This window comes from Scyliorhinus torazame, chromosome 1 (genome assembly GCF_047496885.1).
Source record: "Scyliorhinus torazame isolate Kashiwa2021f chromosome 1, sScyTor2.1, whole genome shotgun sequence".
Taxonomy (NCBI): domain Eukaryota; kingdom Metazoa; phylum Chordata; class Chondrichthyes; order Carcharhiniformes; family Scyliorhinidae; genus Scyliorhinus; species Scyliorhinus torazame.
The window spans coordinates 131,244,704-131,261,838 of NC_092707.1; the positions used below are offsets into that span (position 1 = coordinate 131,244,704).

The 17,135-nt window shown below is 82.3% G+C and overlaps 2 protein-coding genes across 2 annotated transcripts in view; one reads left to right on the plus strand and one right to left on the minus strand.

Moving 5' to 3' along the window:
* Positions 1-17,135, plus strand: part of ppp1r8a (protein phosphatase 1, regulatory subunit 8a) — a 61,807-nt gene that overhangs the window by 13,739 nt on the left and 30,933 nt on the right. The window lies entirely within an intron of this gene.
* Positions 10,666-11,892, minus strand: LOC140429078 (uncharacterized; the record flags this gene model as incomplete). The annotated part of the gene is made up of 2 exons (XM_072515638.1): positions 10,666-11,007; positions 11,182-11,892. Coding segments are annotated over 2 exons (1,053 nt in total), but the record flags the coding sequence as incomplete, so codon positions are not given.

Consider the following 17,135-nt stretch of genomic DNA (forward strand, 5'->3'; position numbering starts at 1 on the left):
TCTGTGCCCCCCGGCCCCTGGCGCTCTGTGCCCCCCGGCCCCTGGCGCTCTGTGCCCCCCGGCCCCTGGCGCTCTGTGCCCCCCGGCCCCTGGCGCTCTGTGCCCCCCGGCCCCTGGCGCTCTGTGCCCCCCGGCCCCTGGCGCTCTGTGCCCCCCGGCCCCTGGCGCATGGTGCCCCCCGGCCCCTGGCGCTCTGTGCCCCCCGGCCCCTGGCGCTCTGTGCCCCCCGGCCCCTGGCGCTCTGTGCCCCCCGGCCCCTGGCGCTCTGTGCCCCCCGGCCCCTGGCGCTCTGTGCCCCCCCGGCCCCTGGCGCTCTGTGCCCCCGGCTCCTGGCGCTCTGTGCCCCCCGGCCCCTGGCGCTCTGTGCCCCCCGGCCCCTGGCGCTCTGTGCCCCCCGGCCCCTGGCGCTCTGTGCCCCCCGGCCCCTGGCGCTCTGTGCCCCCCCGGCCCCTGGCGCTCTGTGCCCCCCGCCCCTGGCGTTCTGTGCACCTGGCGCTCTGCACTCACCCGTCCCTGGCGCACTGCGCACCCCTGGCGCTCTGCGCCCCCCCGCCCCGGCGCTCTGTTCCCGCCCGCCCCTGCCGCTCTGTGCCCCCCGCCCCTGTCGCTCTGTGCCCCCCGCCCCTGCCGCTCTGTGCCCCCCGCCCCTGCCGCTCTGTGCCCCTGCCGCTCTGTGCCCCCGCCCCTGCCCCTCTGTGCCCCCCGCCCCTGCCCCTCTGTGCCCCCCGCCCCTGCCCCTCTGTGCCCCCCGCCCCTGCCGCTCTGTGCCCCCCGCCCCTGCCGCTCTGTGCCCCCCGCCCCTGCCGCTCTGTGCCCCCCGCCCCTGCCACTCTGTGCCCGCCCCGGCGCTCTGTGCCGAACCTGCGCTCTGTGCCTCCCCTGCCCCTGGCGCTCTGTGCCTCCCCTGCCCCGGCGCGCTGTGCCCCCCGCCACTGGCGCTCTGTGCCCCCCGGCCAATCCCTGCCGCTCTGTGCCCCCCGCCCCTGCCGCTCTGTGCCCCCCGCCCCTGCCACTCTGTGCCCGCCCCGGCGCTCTGTGCCGAACCTGCGCTCTGTGCCTCCCCTGCCCTGGCGCTCTGTGCCTCCCCTGCCCCGGCGCGCTGTGCCCCCCGCCACTGGCGCTCTGTGCCCCCCGGCCAATGGCGCTCTGTGCCCCCCGCCACTGGCGCTCTGTGCCCCCCGCCACCGGCGCTCTGTGCCCCTGCCACTGGCGCTCTGTGCCCCCCCGCCACTGGCGCTCTGTGCCCTCCCGCACTGGCGCTCTGTGCCCCCCGCCACTGGCGCTCTGTGCCCCCCGCCACTGGCGCTCTGTGCGCCCCGCCACTGGCGCTCTGTGACCCCCGCCCCTGGCGCTCTATGCCCCCCGGCGCTCTGTGCCCCCCGCCCCCCGGTGCTGCGCCCCCCCCGACGCTCTGTGCCCCCCGCCCCCGGCGCTCTGTGCCCCCCCGCCACCCGGCGCTCTGTGCCCCCCCGCCCCGGCGCTCTGTGCCCCCGCGCCCCCGGCGCTCTGTGCCCCCCCCGCGCCCCCTGGCACTCTGTGCCCCCGCCCCTGGCACTCTGTGCCCCCCGCCCCTGGCACTCTGTGCCCCCCGCCCCTGGCACTCTGTGCCCCCCGCCCCTGGCACTTCTGTGCCCCCCGCCCCTGGCACTTCTGTGCCCCCCGCCCCTGGCACTTCTGTGCCCCCCGCCCCTGGCGCTCTGTGCCCCCCCGCCCCCGGCGCTCTGTGCCCCCGCGCCCCCGGCGCTCTGTGCCCCGCGCCCCTGGCACTCTGTGCCCCCCGCCCCTGGCACTCTGTGCCCCCCGCCCCTGGCACTCTGTGCCCCCCGCCCCTGGCACTTCTGTGCCCCCCGCCCCTGGCACTTCTGTGCCCCCCGCCCCTGGCACTCTGTGACCCCGGCCCTGGCACTCTGTGCCCCCCGCCCCTGGCACTCTGTGCCCCCCGCCCCTGGCACTCTGTGCCCCCCGCCCCTGGCACTCTGTGCCCCCCGCCCCTGGCACTCTGTGCCCCCCGCCCCCGGCACTCTGTGCCCCCCGCCCCGGCGCTCTGTGCCCCCCCGCCCCCGGCGCTCTGTGCCCCCCCCGCCCCGGCGCTCTGTGCCCCCCCCGCCCCCGGCGCTCTGTGCCCCCCCGCCCCCGGCGCTCTGTGCCCCCCCGCCCCCGGCGCTCTGGGCCCCCCCCAGCCCCCGGCGCTCTGCGCCCCGGCGCTCTGCGCCCCCCCCGCCCCCGGCGCACTGCGCCCCCCCCGCCCCCGGCGCACTGCGCCCCCTTGCCCCCGGCGCTCTGCGCCCCCTTGCGCCCGGCGCTCTGCGCCCCCCCGTCCCCGGCGCTCTGCGCCCCCCCGCCCCCCGGCGCTCTGCGCCCCCCCGCACCCGGCACTCTGTGCCCCCCGCCCCTGGCACTCTGTGCCCCCCGCCCCTGGCACTCTGTGCCCCCGCCCCTGGCACTCTGTGCCCCCCGCCCCTGGCACTCTGTGCCCCCCGCCCCTGGCACTCTGTGCCCCCGCCCCTGGCACTCTGTGCCCCCCGCCCCTGGCACTCTGTGCCCCCCGCCCCTGGCACTCTGTGCCCCCCGCCCCTGGCACTCTGTGCCCCCCGCCCCTGGCACTCTGTGCCCCCCGCCCCTGGCGCTCTGTGCCCCCCGCCCCTGGCGCTCTGTGCCCCCCGCCCCTGGCGCTCTGTGCCCCCCGCCCCTGGCGCTCTGTGCCCCCCGCCCCTGGCGCTCTGTGCCCCCCGCCCTGGCGCTCTGTGCCCCCGCCCCTGGCGCTCTGTGCCCCCCGCCCCTGGCGCTCTGTGCCCCCCGCCCCTGGCGCTCTGTGCCCCCCGCCCCTGGCGCTCTGTGCCCCCCGCCCCTGGCGCTCTGTGCCCCCCGCCCCTGGCGCTCTGTGCCCCCCGCCCCTGGCGCTCTGTGCCCCCCGCCCCTGGCGCTCTGTGCCCCCGCCCCTGGCGCTCTGTGCCCCCCGCCCTGGCGCTCTGTGCCCCCCGCCCCTGGCGCTCTGTGCCCCCCGCCCCTGGCGCTCTGTGCCCCCCGCCCCTGGCGCTCTGTGCCCCCCGCCCCTGGCGCTCTGTGCCCCCCGCCCCTGGCGCTCTGTGCCCCCCGCCCTGGCGCTCTGTGCCCCCCGCCCCGGCCCTCTGTGCCCCCCGCCCCTGCCCTCTGTGCCCCCGCCCCTGCCCCTCTGTGCCCCCGCCCCTGGCGCTCTGTGCCCCCGCCCCTGGCGCTCTGTGCCCCGCCCCTGGCGCTCTGTGCCCCCGCCCCTGGCGCTCTGTGCCCCGCCCCTGGCGCTCTGTGCCCCCCGCCCCTGGCGCTCTGTGCCCCCGCCCCTGGCGCTCTGTGCCCCCCCCGCCCCTGGCGCTCTGCCGCCCCCGCCCCTGGCGCTCTGCCGCCCCGCCCCTGGTGCTCTGTGCCCCACGCCCCTGGCGCTCTGTGCCCCCCCGGCGCTCTGTGCCCCCGCCCCTGGCGCTCTGTGCCCCCCCGCCCCTGGCGCTCTGTGCCCCCCCGCCCCTGGCGCTCTGTGCCCCCCGCCCCTGGCGCTCTGTGCCCCCCGCCCTTGGCGCTCTGCGCCCCCCCGCCCTGGCGCTCTGCGCCCCTGGCGATCTGCGCCCCTGGCGCTCTGCGCCCCCCGCCCCTGGCGCTCTGCGCCCCCCGCCCCTGGCGCTCTGCGCCCCCCGCCCCTGGCGCTCTGCGCCCCCCGCCCCTGGCGCTCTGCGCCCCCGCCCCTGGCGCTCTGCGCCCCCCGCCCCTGGCGCTCTGCGCCCCCCGCCCCTGGCGCTCTGCGCCCCCCGCCCCTGGCGCTCTGCGCCCCCCGCCCCTGGCGCCCTGCGCCCCCCGCCCCTGGCGCCCTGCGCCCCCTGCCGCTCTGCGCCCCCTGGCGCTCTGCGCCCCCGCCCCTGGCGCTCTGCGCCCCTGGCGCTCTGCGCCCCCCGCCCCTGGCGCTCTGCGCCCCCTGGCGCTCTGCGCCCACCGCCCCTGGCGCTCTGCGCCCCCCGCCCCTGGCGCTCTGCGCCCCCCGCCCCTGGCGCTCTGCGCCCCCCGCCCCTGGCGCTCTGCGCCCCGGCCCCTGGCGCTCTGCGCCCCTGGCGCTCTGCGCCCTAGCGCTCTGCGCCCCTGGCGCCCTGTGCCCCCTGTGCCTTTGTGCCCCTGGCGCTCTGTGCCCCCCGGCCCCTGGCGCTCTGTGCCCCCCGGCCCCTGGCGCTCTGTGCCCCCGGCCCCTGGCGCTCTGTGCCCCCCGGCCCCTGGCGCTCTGTGCCCCCCCGGCCCCTGGCGCTCTGTGCCCCCCGGCCCCTGGCGCTCTGTGCCCCCCGGCCCCTGGCGCTCTGTGCCCCCCGGCCCCTGGCGCTCTGTGCCCCCCGGCCCCTGGCGCTCTGTGCCCCCCGGCCCCTGGCGCTCTGTGCCCCCCGGCCCCTGGCGCTCTGTGCCCCCGGCCCCTGGCGCTCTGTGCCCCCCGGCCCCTGGCGCTCTGTGCCCCCCGGCCCCTGGCGCTCTGTGCCCCCCGGCCCCTGGCGCTCTGTGCCCCCCGGCCCCTGGCGCTCTGTGCCCCCCGGCCCCTGGCGCTCTGTGCCCCCCGGCCCCTGGCGCTCTGTGCCCCCCGGCCCCTGGCGCTCTGTGCCCCCCGGCCCCTGGCGCTCTGTGCCCCCCGGCCCCTGGCGCTCTGTGCCCCCCGGCCCCTGGCGCTCTGTGCCCCCCGGCCCCTGGCGCTCTGTGCCCCCCGCCCCTGGCGCTCTGAGCCCCCCGCCCCTGGCGCTCTGAGCCCCCCGCCCCTGGCGCTCTGCGCCCCTCGCCCCTGGCGCTCTGCGCCCCCCGCCCCTGGCGCTCTGTGCCCCCCGCCCCTGGCGCTCTGTGCCCCCCGCCCCTGGCGCTCTGTGCCCCCCGCCCCTGGCGCTCTGTGCCCCCCGCCCCGGCCCTCTGTGCCCCCCGCCCCTGCCCTCTGTGCCCCCGCCCCTGGCGCTCTGTGCCCCCGCCCCTGGCGCTCTGTGCCCCCGCCCCTGGCGCTCTGTGCCCCCGCCCCTGGCGCTCTGTGCCCCCCGCCCCTGGCGCTCTGTGCCCCCGCCCCTGGCGCTCTGTGCCGCCCCCGCCCCTGGCGCTCTGCCGCCCCCGCCCCTGGCGCTCTGCCCCCCCCGCCCCTGGTGCTCTGTGCCCCACGCCCCTGGCGCTCTGTGCCCCCCCCGGCGCTCTGTGCCCCCGCCCCTGGCGCTCTGTGCCCCCCCGCCCCTGGCGCTCTGTGCCCCCCCCGCCCCTGGCGCTCTGTGCCCCCCGCCCCTGGCGCTCTGTGCCCCCCGCCCTTGGCGCTCTGCGCCCCCCCCGCCCCTGGCGCTCTGCGCCCCTGGCGATCTGCGCCCCGGCGCTCTGCGCCCCCCGCCCCTGGCGCTCTGCGCCCCCCGCCCCTGGCGCTCTGCGCCCCCCGCCCCTGGCGCTCTGCGCCCCCCGCCCCTGGCGCTCTGCGCCCCCCGCCCCTGGCGCTCTGCGCCCCCCGCCCCTGGCGCTCTGCGCCCCCCGCCCCTGGCGCCCTGCGCCCCCCGCCCCTGGCGCTCTGCGCCCCCTGCCGCTCTGCGCCCCCTGGCGCTCTGCGCCCCCCGCCCCTGGCGCTCTGCGCCCCTGGCGCTCTGCGCCCCCCGCCCCTGGCGCTCTGCGCCCCCTGGCGCTCTGCGCCCACCGCCCCTGGCGCTCTGCGCCCCCCGCCCCTGGCGCTCTGCGCCCCCCGCCCCTGGCGCTCTGCGCCCCCCGCCCCTGGCGCTCTGCGCCCCGGCCCCTGGCGCTCTGCGCCCCTGGCGCTCTGCGCCCTGGCGCTCTGCGCCCCTGGCGCCCTGTGCCCCCTGGCGCTTTGTGCCCCTGGCGCTCTGTGCCCCCCGGCCCCTGGCGCTCTGTGCCCCCCGGCCCCTGGCGCTCTGTGCCCCCGGCCCCTGGCGCTCTGTGCCCCCCGGCCCCTGGCGCTCTGTGCCCCCCGGCCCCTGGCGCTCTGTGCCCCCCGGCCCCTGGCGCTCTGTGCCCCCCGGCCCCTGGCGCTCTGTGCCCCCGGCCCCTGGCGCTCTGTGCCCCCCGGCCCCTGGCGCTCTGTGCCCCCCGGCCCCTGGCGCTCTGTGCCCCCGGCCCCTGGCGCTCTGTGCCCCCCGGCCCCTGGCGCTCTGTGCCCCCCGGCCCCTGGCGCTCTGTGCCCCCCGGCCCCTGGCGCTCTGTGCCCCCCGGCCCCTGGCGCTCTGTGCCCCCCGGCCCCTGGCGCTCTGTGCCCCCGGCCCCTGGCGCTCTGTGCCCCCCGGCCCCTGGCGCTCTGTGCCCCCCGGCCCCTGGCGCTCTGTGCCCCCCGGCCCCTGGCGCTCTGTGCCCCCCGGCCCCTGGCGCTCTGTGCCCCCCGGCCCCTGGCGCTCTGTGCCCCCCGGCCCCTGGCGCTCTGTGCCCCCCGCCCCTGGCGCTCTGAGCCCCCGGCCCCTGGCGCTCTGAGCCCCCTGGCGCTCTGCGCCCCTCGCCCCTGGCGCTCTGCGCCCCCGCCCCTGGCGCTCTGCGCCCCGGCGCCCTGCGCCCCCCGCCCCTGGCGCTCTGCGCCCCCCGCCCCTGGCGCACTGCGCCCCGGCCCCTGGCGCTCTGCGCCCCTGGCGCCCTGTGCCCCCTGGCGCTTTGTGCCCCCGGCCCCTGGCGCTCTGTGCCCCCGGCCCCTGGCGCTCTGTGCCCCCGGCCCCTGGCGCTCTGTGCCCCCCGGCCCCTGGCGCTCTGTGCCCCCCGGCCCCTGGCGATCTGTGCCCCCGGCCCCTGGCGCTCTGTGCCCCCCGGCCCCTGGCGCTCTGTGCCCCCGGCCCCTGGCGCTCTGTGCCCCGGCCCCTGGCGCTCTGTGCCCCGGCCCCTGGCGCTCTGTGCCCCCCGGCCCCTGGCGCTCTGTGCCCCCCGGCCCCTGGCGCTCTGTGCCCCCCGGCCCCTGGCGCTCTGTGCCCCCCGGCCCCTGGCGCTCTGTGCCCCCGGCCCCTGGCGCTCTGTGCCCCCCGGCCCCTGGCGCTCTGTGCCCCCCGGCCCCTGGCGCTCTGTGCCCCCCGGCCCCTGGCGCTCTGTGCCCCCCGGCCCCTGGCGCTCTGTGCCCCCGGCCCTGGCGCTCTGTGCCCCCCGGCCCCTGGCGCTCTGTGCCCCCCCCCTGGCGCTCTGTGCCCCCCGGCCCCTGGCGCTCTGTGCCCCCGGCCCCTGCGCTCTGTGCCCCCGGCCCCTGGCGCTCTGTGCCCCCCGGCCCTGGCGCTCTGTGCCCCCCGGCCCCTGGCGCTCTGTGCCCCCCGGCCCCTGGCGCTCTGTGCCCCCCGGCCCCTGGCGCTCTGTGCCCCCCGGCCCCTGGCGCTCTGTGCCCCCCGGCCCCTGGCGCTCTGTGCCCCCGGCCCCTGGTGCTCTGTGCCCCCCGGCCCTGGCGCTCTGTGCCCCCCGGCCCCTGGCGCTCTGTGCCCCCCGGCCCTGGCGCTCTGTGCCCCCCGGCCCCTGGCGCTCTGTGCCCCCGGCCCCTGGCGCTCTGGTGCCCCCGGCCCCTGGCGCTCTGTGCCCCCGGCCCCTGGCGCTCTGTGCCCCCCGGCCCCTGGCGCTCTGTGCCCCCGGCCCCTGGCGCTCTGTGCCCCCGGCCCCTGGCGCTCTGTGCCCCCGGCCCCTGGCGCTCTGTGCCCCCCGGCCCCTGGCGCTCTGTGCCCCCGGCCCCTGGCGCTCTGTGCCCCCCGGCCCCTGGCGCTCTGTGCCCCCCGGCCCCTGGCGCTCTGTGCCCCCCGGCCCCTGGCGCTCTGTGCCCCCCGGCCCCTGGCGCTCTGTGGCCCCTGGCGCTCTGTGCCCCCCTGGCGGTCTGTGCCCCCCGGCGCTCTGTGCCCCCCCGGCGCTTTGTGCCCCGGCCCCTGGCGCTCTGTGCCCCCCGGCCCCTGGCGCTCTGTGCCCCCCGGCCCCTGGCGCTCTGTGCCCCCCGGCCCCTGGCGCTCTGTGCCCCCCGGCCCCTGGCGCTCTGTGCTCCCCGGCCCTGGCGCTCTGTGCCCCCCGGCCCCTGGCGCTCTGTGCCCCCTGGCGCTCTGTGCCCCCCGGCCCCTGGCGCTCTGTGCCCCCCGGCCCCTGGCGCTCTGTGCCCCCGGCCCCTGGCGCTCTGTGCCCCCCGGCCCCTGGCGCTCTGTGCCCCCGGCCCCTGGCGCTCTGTGCCCCCGGCCCCTGGCGCTCTGTGCCCCCCGGCCCCTGGCGCTCTGTGCCCCCGGCCCTGGCGCTCTGTGCCCCCCGGCCCCTGGCGCTCTGTGCCCCCCGGCCCCTGGCGCTCTGTGCCCCCGGCCCCTGGCGCTCTGTGCCCCCCGGCCCCTGGCGCTCTGTGCCCCCCGGCCCTGGCGCTCTGTGCCCCCGGCCCCTGGCGCTCTGTGCCCCCGGCCCCTGGCGCTCTGTGCCCCCGGCCCCTGGCGCTCTGTGCCCCCGGCCCCTGGCGCTCTGTGCCCCCGGCCCCTGGCGCTCTGTGCCCCCCGGTCCCTGGCGCTCTGTGCCCCCGGCCCCTGGCGCTCTGTGCCCCCCGGCCCCTGGCGCTCTGTGCCCCCGGCCCCTGGCGCTCTGTGCCCCCCGGCCCCTGGCGCTCTGTGCCCCCGGCCCCTGGCGCTCTGTGCCCCCGGCCCCTGGCGCTCTGTGCCCCCCGGCCCCTGGCGCTCTGTGCCCCCCGGCCCCTGGCGCTCTGTGCCCCCGGCCCCTGGCGCTCTGTGCCCCCGGCCCCTGGCGCTCTGTGCCCCCCGGCCCCTGGCGCTCTGTGCCCCCCGGCCCCTGGCGCTCTGTGCCCCCCGGCCCCTGGCGCTCTGTGCCCCCCGGCCCCTGGCGCTCTGTGCCCCCCGGCCCCTGGCGCTCTGTGCCCCCCGGCCCCTGGCGCTCTGTGCCCCCCGGCCCCTGGCGCTCTGTGCCCCCGGCCCCTGGCGCTCTGTGCCCCCCGGCCCCTGGCGCTCTGTGCCCCCCGGCCCTGGCGCTCTGTGCCCCCCGGCCCCTGGCGCTCTGTGCCCCCCGGCCCCTGGCGCTCTGTGCCCCCCGGCCCCTGGCGCTCTGTGCCCCCCGGCCCCTGGCGCTCTGTGCCCCCGGCCCCTGGCGCTCTGTGCCCCCCGGCCCCTGGCGCTCTGTGCCCCCCGGCCCCTGGCGCTCTGTGCCCCCCGGCCCCTGGCGCTCTGTGCCCCCCGGCCCCTGGCGCTCTGTGCCCCCCCGGCCCCTGGCGCTCTGTGCCCCCGGCCCCTGGCGCTCTGTGCCCCCCGGCCCCTGGCGCTCTGTGCCCCCCGGCCCCTGGCGCTCTGTGCCCCCCGGCCCCTGGCGCTCTGTGCCCCCCGGCCCCTGGCGCTCTGTGCCCCCGGCCCCTGGCGCTCTGTGCCCCCGGCCCCTGGCGCTCTGTGCCCCCCGGCCCCTGGCGCTCTGTGCCCCCCGCCCCTGGCGCTCTGTGCCCCCCGGCCCCTGGCGCTCTGTGCCCCCCGGCCCCGGCGCTCTGTGCCCCCCGGCCCCTGGCGCTCTGTGCCCCCCGGCCCCTGGCGCTCTGTGCCCCCCGGCCCCTGGCGCTCTGTGCCCGCCCCGGCCCCTGGCGCTCTGTGCCCCCCGGCCCCTGCGCTCTGTGCCCCCCGGCCCCTGGCGCTCTGTGCCCCCCGGCCCCTGGCGCTCTGTGCCCCCCGGCCCCTGGCGCTCTGTGCCCCCCGGCCCCTGGCGCTCTGTGCCCCCCGGCCCCTGGCGCTCTGTGCCCCCCGGCCCCTGGCGCTCTGTGCCCCCCGGCCCCTGGCGCTCTGTGCCCCCGGCCCCTGGCGCTCTGTGCCCCCCGGCCCCTGGCGCTCTGTGCCCCCCGGCCCCTGGCGCTCTGTGCCCCCCGGCCCCTGGCGCTCTGTGCCCCCCGGCCCCTGGCGCTCTGTGCCCCCCGGCCCCTGGCGCTCTGTGCCCCCCGGCCCCTGGCGCTCTGTGCCCCCCGGCCCCTGGCGCTCTGTGCCCCCCGGCCCCTGGCGCTCTGTGCCCCCGGCCCCTGGCGCTCTGTGCCCCCCGGCCCCTGGCGCTCTGTGCCCCCCGGCCCCTGGCGCTCTGTGCCCCCCCGGCCCCTGGCGCTCTGTGCCCCCGGCCCCTGGCGCTCTGTGCCCCCCGGCCCCTGGCGCTCTGTGCCCCCGGCCCCTGGCGCTCTGTGCCCCCCGGCCCCTGGCGCTCTGTGCCCCCCGGCCCCTGGCGCTCTGTGCCCCCGGCCCCTGGCGCTCTGTGCCCCCCGGCCCCTGGCGCTCTGTGCCCCCGGCCCCTGGCGCTCTGTGCCCCCGGCCCCTGGCGCTCTGTGCCCCCCGGCCCCTGGCGCTCTGTGCCCCCCGGCCCCTGGCGCTCTGTGCCCCCCGGCCCCTGGCGCTCTGTGCCCCCCGGCCCCTGGCGCTCTGTGCCCCCGGCCCCTGGCGCTCTGTGCCCCCCGGCCCCTGGCGCTCTGTGCCCCCCGGCCCCTGGCGCTCTGTGCCCCCCGGCCCCTGGCGCTCTGTGCCCCCCGGCCCCTGGCGCTCTGTGCCCCCCGGCCCCTGGCGCTCTGTGCCCCCCGGCCCCTGGCGCTCTGTGCCCCCCGGCCCCTGGCGCTCTGTGCCCCCCGGCCCCTGGCGCTCGCCCCTGGCGCTCTGTGCCCCCCGGCCCCTGGCGCTCTGTGCCCCCCGGCCCCTGGCGCTCTGTGCCCCCCGGCCCCTGGCGCTCTGTGCCCCCCGGCCCCTGGCGCTCTGTGCCCCCCGGCCCCTGGCGCTCTGTGCCCCCCGGCCCCTGGCGCTCTGTGCCCCCCGGCCCCTGGCGCTCTGTGCCCCCCGGCCCCTGGCGCTCTGTGCCCCCCGGCCCCTGGCGCTCTGTGCCCCCCGGCCCCTGGCGCTCTGTGCCCCCCGGCCCCTGGCGCTCTGTGCCCCCCGGCCCCTGGCGCTCTGTGCCCCCCGGCCCCTGGCGCTCTGTGCCCCCCGGCCCCTGGCGCTCTGTGCCCCCCGGCCCCTGGCGCTCTGTGCCCCCCGGCCCCTGGCGCTCTGTGCCCCCCGGCCCCTGGCGCTCTGTGCCCCCCGGCCCCTGGCGCTCTGTGCCCCCCGGCCCCTGGCGCTCTGTGCCCCCCTGGCGCTCTGTGCCCCCCTGGCGCTCTGTGCCCCCTGGCGCTCTGTGCCCCCCGGCCCCTGGCGCTCTGTGCCCCCCGGCCCCTGGCGCTCTGTGCCCCCCGGCCCCTGGCGCTCTGTGCCCCCCGGCCCCTGGCGCTCTGTGCCCCCCGGCCCCTGGCGCTCTGTGCCCCCCTGGCCCCTGGCGCTCTGTGCCCCCCGGCCCCTGGCGCTCTGTGCCCCCCGGCCCCTGGCGCTCTGTGCCCCCCGGCCCCTGGCGCTCTGTGCCCCCCGGCCCCTGGCGCTCTGTGCCCCCCGGCCCCTGGCGCTCTGTGCCCCCCGGCCCCTGGCGCTCTGTGCCCCCCGGCCCCTGGCGCTCTGTGCCCCCCGGCCCCTGGCGCTCTGTGCCCCCCGGCCCCTGGCGCTCTGTGCCCCCCGGCCCCTGGCGCTCTGTGCCCCCCGGCCCCTGGCGCTCTGTGCCCCCCGGCCCCTGGCGCTCTGTGCCCCCCGGCCCCTGGCGCTCTGTGCCCCCCGGCCCCTGGCGCTCTGTGCCCCCCGGCCCCTGGCGCTCTGTGCCCCCCGGCCCCTGGCGCTCTGTGCCCCCCGGCCCCTGGCGCTCTGTGCCCCCCGGCCCCTGGCGCTCTGTGCCCCCCGGCCCCTGGCGCTCTGTGCCCCCCGGCCCCTGGCGCTCTGTGCCCCCCGGCCCCTGGCGCTCTGTGCCCCCCGGCCCCTGGCGCTCTGTGCCCCCCGGCCCCTGGCGCTCTGTGCCCCCCGGCCCCTGGCGCTCTGTGCCCCCCGGCCCCTGGCGCTCTGTGCCCCCCGGCCCCTGGCGCTCTGTGCCCCCCGGCCCCTGGCGCTCTGTGCCCCCCGGCCCCTGGCGCTCTGTGCCCCCCGGCCCCTGGCGCTCTGTGCCCCCCGGCCCCTGGCGCTCTGTGCCCCCCGGCCCCTGGCGCTCTGTGCCCCCCGGCCCCTGGCGCTCTGTGCCCCCCGGCCCCTGGCGCTCTGTGCCCCCCGGCCCCTGGCGCTCTGTGCCCCCCGGCCCCTGGCGCTCTGTGCCCCCCGGCCCCTGGCGCTCTGTGCCCCCCGGCCCCTGGCGCTCTGTGCCCCCGGCCCCTGGCGCTCTGTGCCCCCGGCCCCTGGCGCTCTGTGCCCCCGGCCCCTGGCGCTCTGTGCCCCCCTGCCCCTGGCGCTCTGTGCCCCCCGGCCCCATGCGCTCTGTGCCCCCTGGCGCTCTGTGCCCCCGGCCCCTGGCGCTCTGTGCCCCCCGGCCCCTGGCGCTCTGTGCCCCCCGGCCCCTGGCGCTCTGTGCCCCCCGGCCCCTGGCGCTCTGTGCCCCCCGGCCCCTGGCGCTCTGTGCCCCCCGGCCCCTGGCGCTCTGTGCCCCCGGCCCCTGGCGCTCTGTGCCCCCGGCCCCTGGCGCTCTGTGCCCCCGGCCCCTGGCGCTCTGTGCCCCCCGGCCCCTGGCGCTCTGTGCCCCCTGGCGCTCTGTGCCCCCTGGCGCTCTGTGCCCCCTGGCGCTCTGTGCCCCCTGGCGCTCTGTGCCCCCCGGCCCCTGGTGCTCTGTGCCCCCCGGCCCCTGGCGCTCTGTGCCCCCCGGCCCCTGGCGCTCTGTGCCCCCCGCCACTGGCGCTCTGTGCCCCCCGGCCACTGGCGCTCTGTGGCCCCCGACACTGGCGCTCTGTGCCCCCCGACACTGGCGCTCTGTGCCCCCCGCCACTGGCGCTCTGTGCCCCCCGCCACTGGCGCTCTGTGCCCCCGCCACTGGCGCTCTGTGCCCCCCCGCCACTGGCGCTCTGTGCCCCCCCGCCACTGGCGCTCTGTGCCCCCCGCCACTGGCGCTCTGTGACCCCCGCCCCTGGCGCTCTATGCCCCCCGGCGCTCTGTGCCCCCCGCCCCCCGGTGCTGCGCCCCCCCGACGCTCTGTGCCCCCCCGCCCCCGGCGCTCTGTGCTCCCCCGCCACCGGCGCTCTGAGCCCCCCCGCCCCCGGCGCTCTGTGCCCCCGCGCCCCCGGCGCTCTGTGCCCCCGCGCCGCTGGCACTCTGTGCCCCCTGCCCCTGGCACTCTGTGCCCCCTGCCCCTGGCACTCTGTGCCCCCCCGCCCCTGGTACTCTGTGCCCCCCGCCCCTGGCACTTCTGTGCCCCCCGCCCCTGGCACTCTGTGCCCCCCGCCCCTGGCACTCTGTGCCCCCCGCCCCTGGCACTCTGTGCCCCCCGCCCCTGGCACTCTGTGCCCCCTGCCCCTGGCACTCTGTGCCCCCCGCCCCTGGCACTCTGTGCCCCCCGCCCCTGGCACTCTGTGCCCCCCGCCCCTGGCACTCTGTGCCCCCCGCCGCTGGCGCTCTGTGCCCCCCGCCCCTGGCGCTCTGTGCCCCCCGCCCCTGGCGCTCTGTGCCCCCCTCCCCTGGCGCTCTGTGCCCCCGCCCCTGGCGCTCTGTGCCCCCGCCCCTGGCGCTCTGTGCCCCCGCCCCTGGCGCTCTGTGCCCCCGCCCCTGGCGCTCTGTGCCCCCGCCCCTGGCGCTCTGTGCTCCCCGCCCCTGGCGCTCTGTGCCCCCGCCCCTGGCGCTCTGTGCCCCCGCCCCTGGCGCTCTGTGCCCCCCCGCCCCTGGCGCTCTGTGCCCCCCCGCCCCTGGCGCTCTGTGTCCCCCGCCCTTGGCGCTCTGCGCCCCCCGCCCCTGGCGCTCTGCGCCCCCCGCCCCTGGCGCTCTGCGCCCCCCGCCCCTGGCGCTCTGCGCCCCCCGCCCCTGGCGCTCTGCACCCCCCGCCCCTGGCGCTCTGCGCCCCCCGCCCCTGGCGCTCTGCGCCCCCTGCCGCTCTGCGCCCCCTGCCGCTCTGCGCCCCCTGCCGCTCTGCGCCCCCTGCCGCTCTGCGCCCCCCGCCCCTGGCGCTCTGCGCCCCCCGCCCCTGGCGCACTGCGCCCGGCCCCTGGCGCTCTGCGCCCCTGGCGCTCTGCGCCCTGGCGCTCTGCGCCCCTGGTGCCCTGTGCCCCCTGGCGCTGTGTGCCCCTGGCGCTCTGTGCCCCCAGGCCCCTGGCGCTCTGTGCCCCCCGGCCCCTGGCGCTCTGTGCCCCCGGCCCCTGGCGCTCTGTGCCCCCCGGCCCCTGGCGCTCTGTGCCCCCCGGCCCCTGGCGCTCTGTGCCCCCGGCCCCTGGCGCTCTGTGCCCCCGGCCCCTGGCGCTCTGTGCCCCCGGCCCCTGGCGCTCTGTGCCCCCGGCCCCTGGCGCTCTGTGCCCCCCGGCCCCTGGCGCTCTGTGCCCCCCGGCCCCTGGCGCTCTGTGCCCCCTGGCGCTCTGTGCCCCCTGGCGCTCTGTGCCCCCCGGCCCCTGGCGCTCTGTGCCCCCCGGCCCCTGGCGCTCTGTGCCCCCCGGCCCCTGGCGCTCTGTGCCCCCCGGCCCCTGGCGCTCTGTGCCCCCCGGCCCCTGGCGCTCTGTGCCCCCCGGCCCCTGGCGCTCTGTGCCCCCGGCCCCTGGCGCTCTGTGCCCCCCGGCCCCTGGCGCTCTGTGCCCCCTGGCGCTCTGTGCCCCCTGGCGCTCTGTGCCCCCTGGCGCTCTGTGCCCCCCGGCCCCTGGTGCTCTGTGCCCCCCGGCCCCTGGCGCTCTGTGCCCCCGGCCCCTGGCGCTCTGTGCCCCCCGCCACTGGCGCTCTGTGCCCCCCGGCCACTGGCGCTCTGTGGCCCCCGACACTGGCGCTCTGTGCCCCCCGCCACTGGCGCTCTGTGCCCCCCGCCACTGGCGCTCTGTGCCCCCGCCACTGGCGCTCTGTGCCCCCCCGCCACTGGCGCTCTGTGCCCCCCGCCACTGGCGCTCTGTGCCCCCCCGCCACTGGCGCTCTGTGCCCCCCGCCACTGGCGCTCTGTGACCCCCGCCCCTGGCGCTCTATGCCCCCCGGCGCTCTGTGCCCCCCGCCCCCCGGTGCTGCGCCCCCCCGACGCTCTGTGCCCCCCCGCCCCCGGCGCTCTGTGCTCCCCCGCCACCGGCGCTCTGAGCCCCCCCGCCCCCGGCGCTCTGTGCCCCCGCGCCCCCGGCGCTCTGTGCCCCCGCGCCCCTGGCACTCTGTGCCCCCTGCCCCTGGCACTCTGTGCCCCCTGCCCCTGGCACTCTGTGCCCCCTGCCCCTGGCACTCTGTGCCCCCCGCCCCTGGTACTCTGTGCCCCCCGCCCCTGGCACTTCTGTGCCCCCCGCCCCTGGCACTCTGTGCCCCCCGCCCCTGGCACTCTGTGCCCCCCGCCCCTGGCACTCTGTGCCCCTCGCCCCTGGCACTCTGTGCCCCCCGCCCCTGGCACTCTGTGCCCCCCGCCCCTGGCACTCTGTGCCCCCCGCCCCTGGCACTCTGTGCCCCCCGCCCCTGGCACTCTGTGCCCCCCGCCGCTGGCGCTCTGTGCCCCCCGCCCCTGGCGCTCTGTGCCCCCTCCCCTGGCGCTCTGTGCCCCCGCCCCTGGCGCTCTGTGCCCCCGCCCCTGGCGCTCTGTGCCCCCGCCCCTGGCGCTCTGTGCCCCCGCCCCTGGCGCTCTGTGCCCCCGCCCCTGGCGCTCTGTGCCCCCGCCCCTGGCGCTCTGTGCTCCCCGCCCCTGGCGCTCTGTGCCCCAGCCCCTGGCGCTCTGTGCCCCCCCGCCCCTGGCGCTCTGTGCCCCCCCGCCCCTGGCGCTCTGTGTCCCCCGCCCTTGGCGCTCTGCGCCCCCCGCCCCTGGCGCTCTGCGCCCCCCCGCCCCTGGCGCTCTGCGCCCCCCGCCCCTGGCGCTCTGCGCCCCCCCGCCCCTGGCGCTCTGCGCCCCCCCGCCCCTGGCGCTCTGCGCCCCCCGCCCCTGGCGCTCTGCGCCCCCCGCCCCTGGCGCTCTGCGCCCCCCGCCCCTGGCGCTCTGCGCCCCCCGCCCCTGGCGCTCTGCGCCCCCCGCCCCTGGCGCTCTGCGCCCCCCGCCCCTGGCGCTCTGCGCCCCCTGGCGCTCTGCGCCCCCTGCCGCTCTGCGCCCCCTGCCGCTCTGCGCCCCCTGCCGCTCTGCGCCCCCCGCCCCTGGCGCTCTGCGCCCCCCGCCCCTGGCGCTCTGCGCCCCCCGCCCCTGGCGCTCTGCGCCCCCCGCCCCTGGCGCACTGCGCCCGGCCCCTGGCGCTCTGCGCCCCTGGCGCTCTGCGCCCTGGCGCTCTGCGCCCCTGGTGCCCTGTGCCCCCTGGCGCTGTGTGCCCCTGGCGCTCTGTGCCCCCTGGCGCTCTGTGCCCCCGGCCCCTGGCGCTCTGTGCCCCCGGCCCCTGGCGCTCTGTGCCCCCGGCCCCTGGCGCTCTGTGCCCCCCCGGCCCCTGGCGCTCTGTGCCCCCCCCGGCCCCTGGCGCTCTGTGCCCCCCCGGCCCCTGGCGCTCTGTGCCCCCCGGCCCCTGGCGCTCTGTGCCCCCCGGCCCCTGGCGCTCAGTGCCCCCCGGCCCCTGGCGCTCAGTGCCCCCCGGCCCCTGGCGCTCTGTGCCCCCCGGCCCCTGGCGCTCTGTGCCCCCCGGCCCCTGGCGCTCTGTGCCCCCCGGCCCCTGGCGCTCTGTGCCCCCCGGCCCCTGGCGCTCTGTGCCCCCCGGCCCCTGGCGCTCTGTGCCCCCCGGCCCCTGGCGCTCTGTGCCCCCCGGCCCCTGGCGCTCTGTGCCCCCCGGCCCCTGGCGCTCTGTGCCCCCCGGCCCCTGGCGCTCTGTGCCCCCCGGCCCCTGGCGCTCTGTGCCCCCCGGCCCCTGGCGCTCTGTGCCCCCCGGCCCCTGGCGCTCTGTGCCCCCCGGCCCCTGGCGCTCTGTGCCCCCCGGCCCCTGGCGCTCTGTGCCCCCCGGCCCCTGGCGCTCTGTGCCCCCCGGCCCCTGGCGCTCTGTGCCCCCCGGCCCCTGGCGCTCTGTGCCCCCGCGCCCCTGGCACTCTGTGCCCCCCGCCCCGGCACTCTGTGCCCCCCGGCGTTCTGTGCCCCCCGGCGCTCAGTGCCCCCCGGCGCTCTGTGCCCCCGGCCCCCGGCGCTCTGTGCCCCCCGGCCCCCGGCGCTCTGTGCCCCCCGGCCCCCGGCGCTCTGTGCCCCCCCGCCACTGGCGCTCTGTGCCCCCCGCCACTGGCGCTCTGTGCCCCCCCGCCACTGGCGCTCTGTGCGCCCCGCCACTGGCGCTCTGTGACCCCCGCCCCTGGCGCTCTATG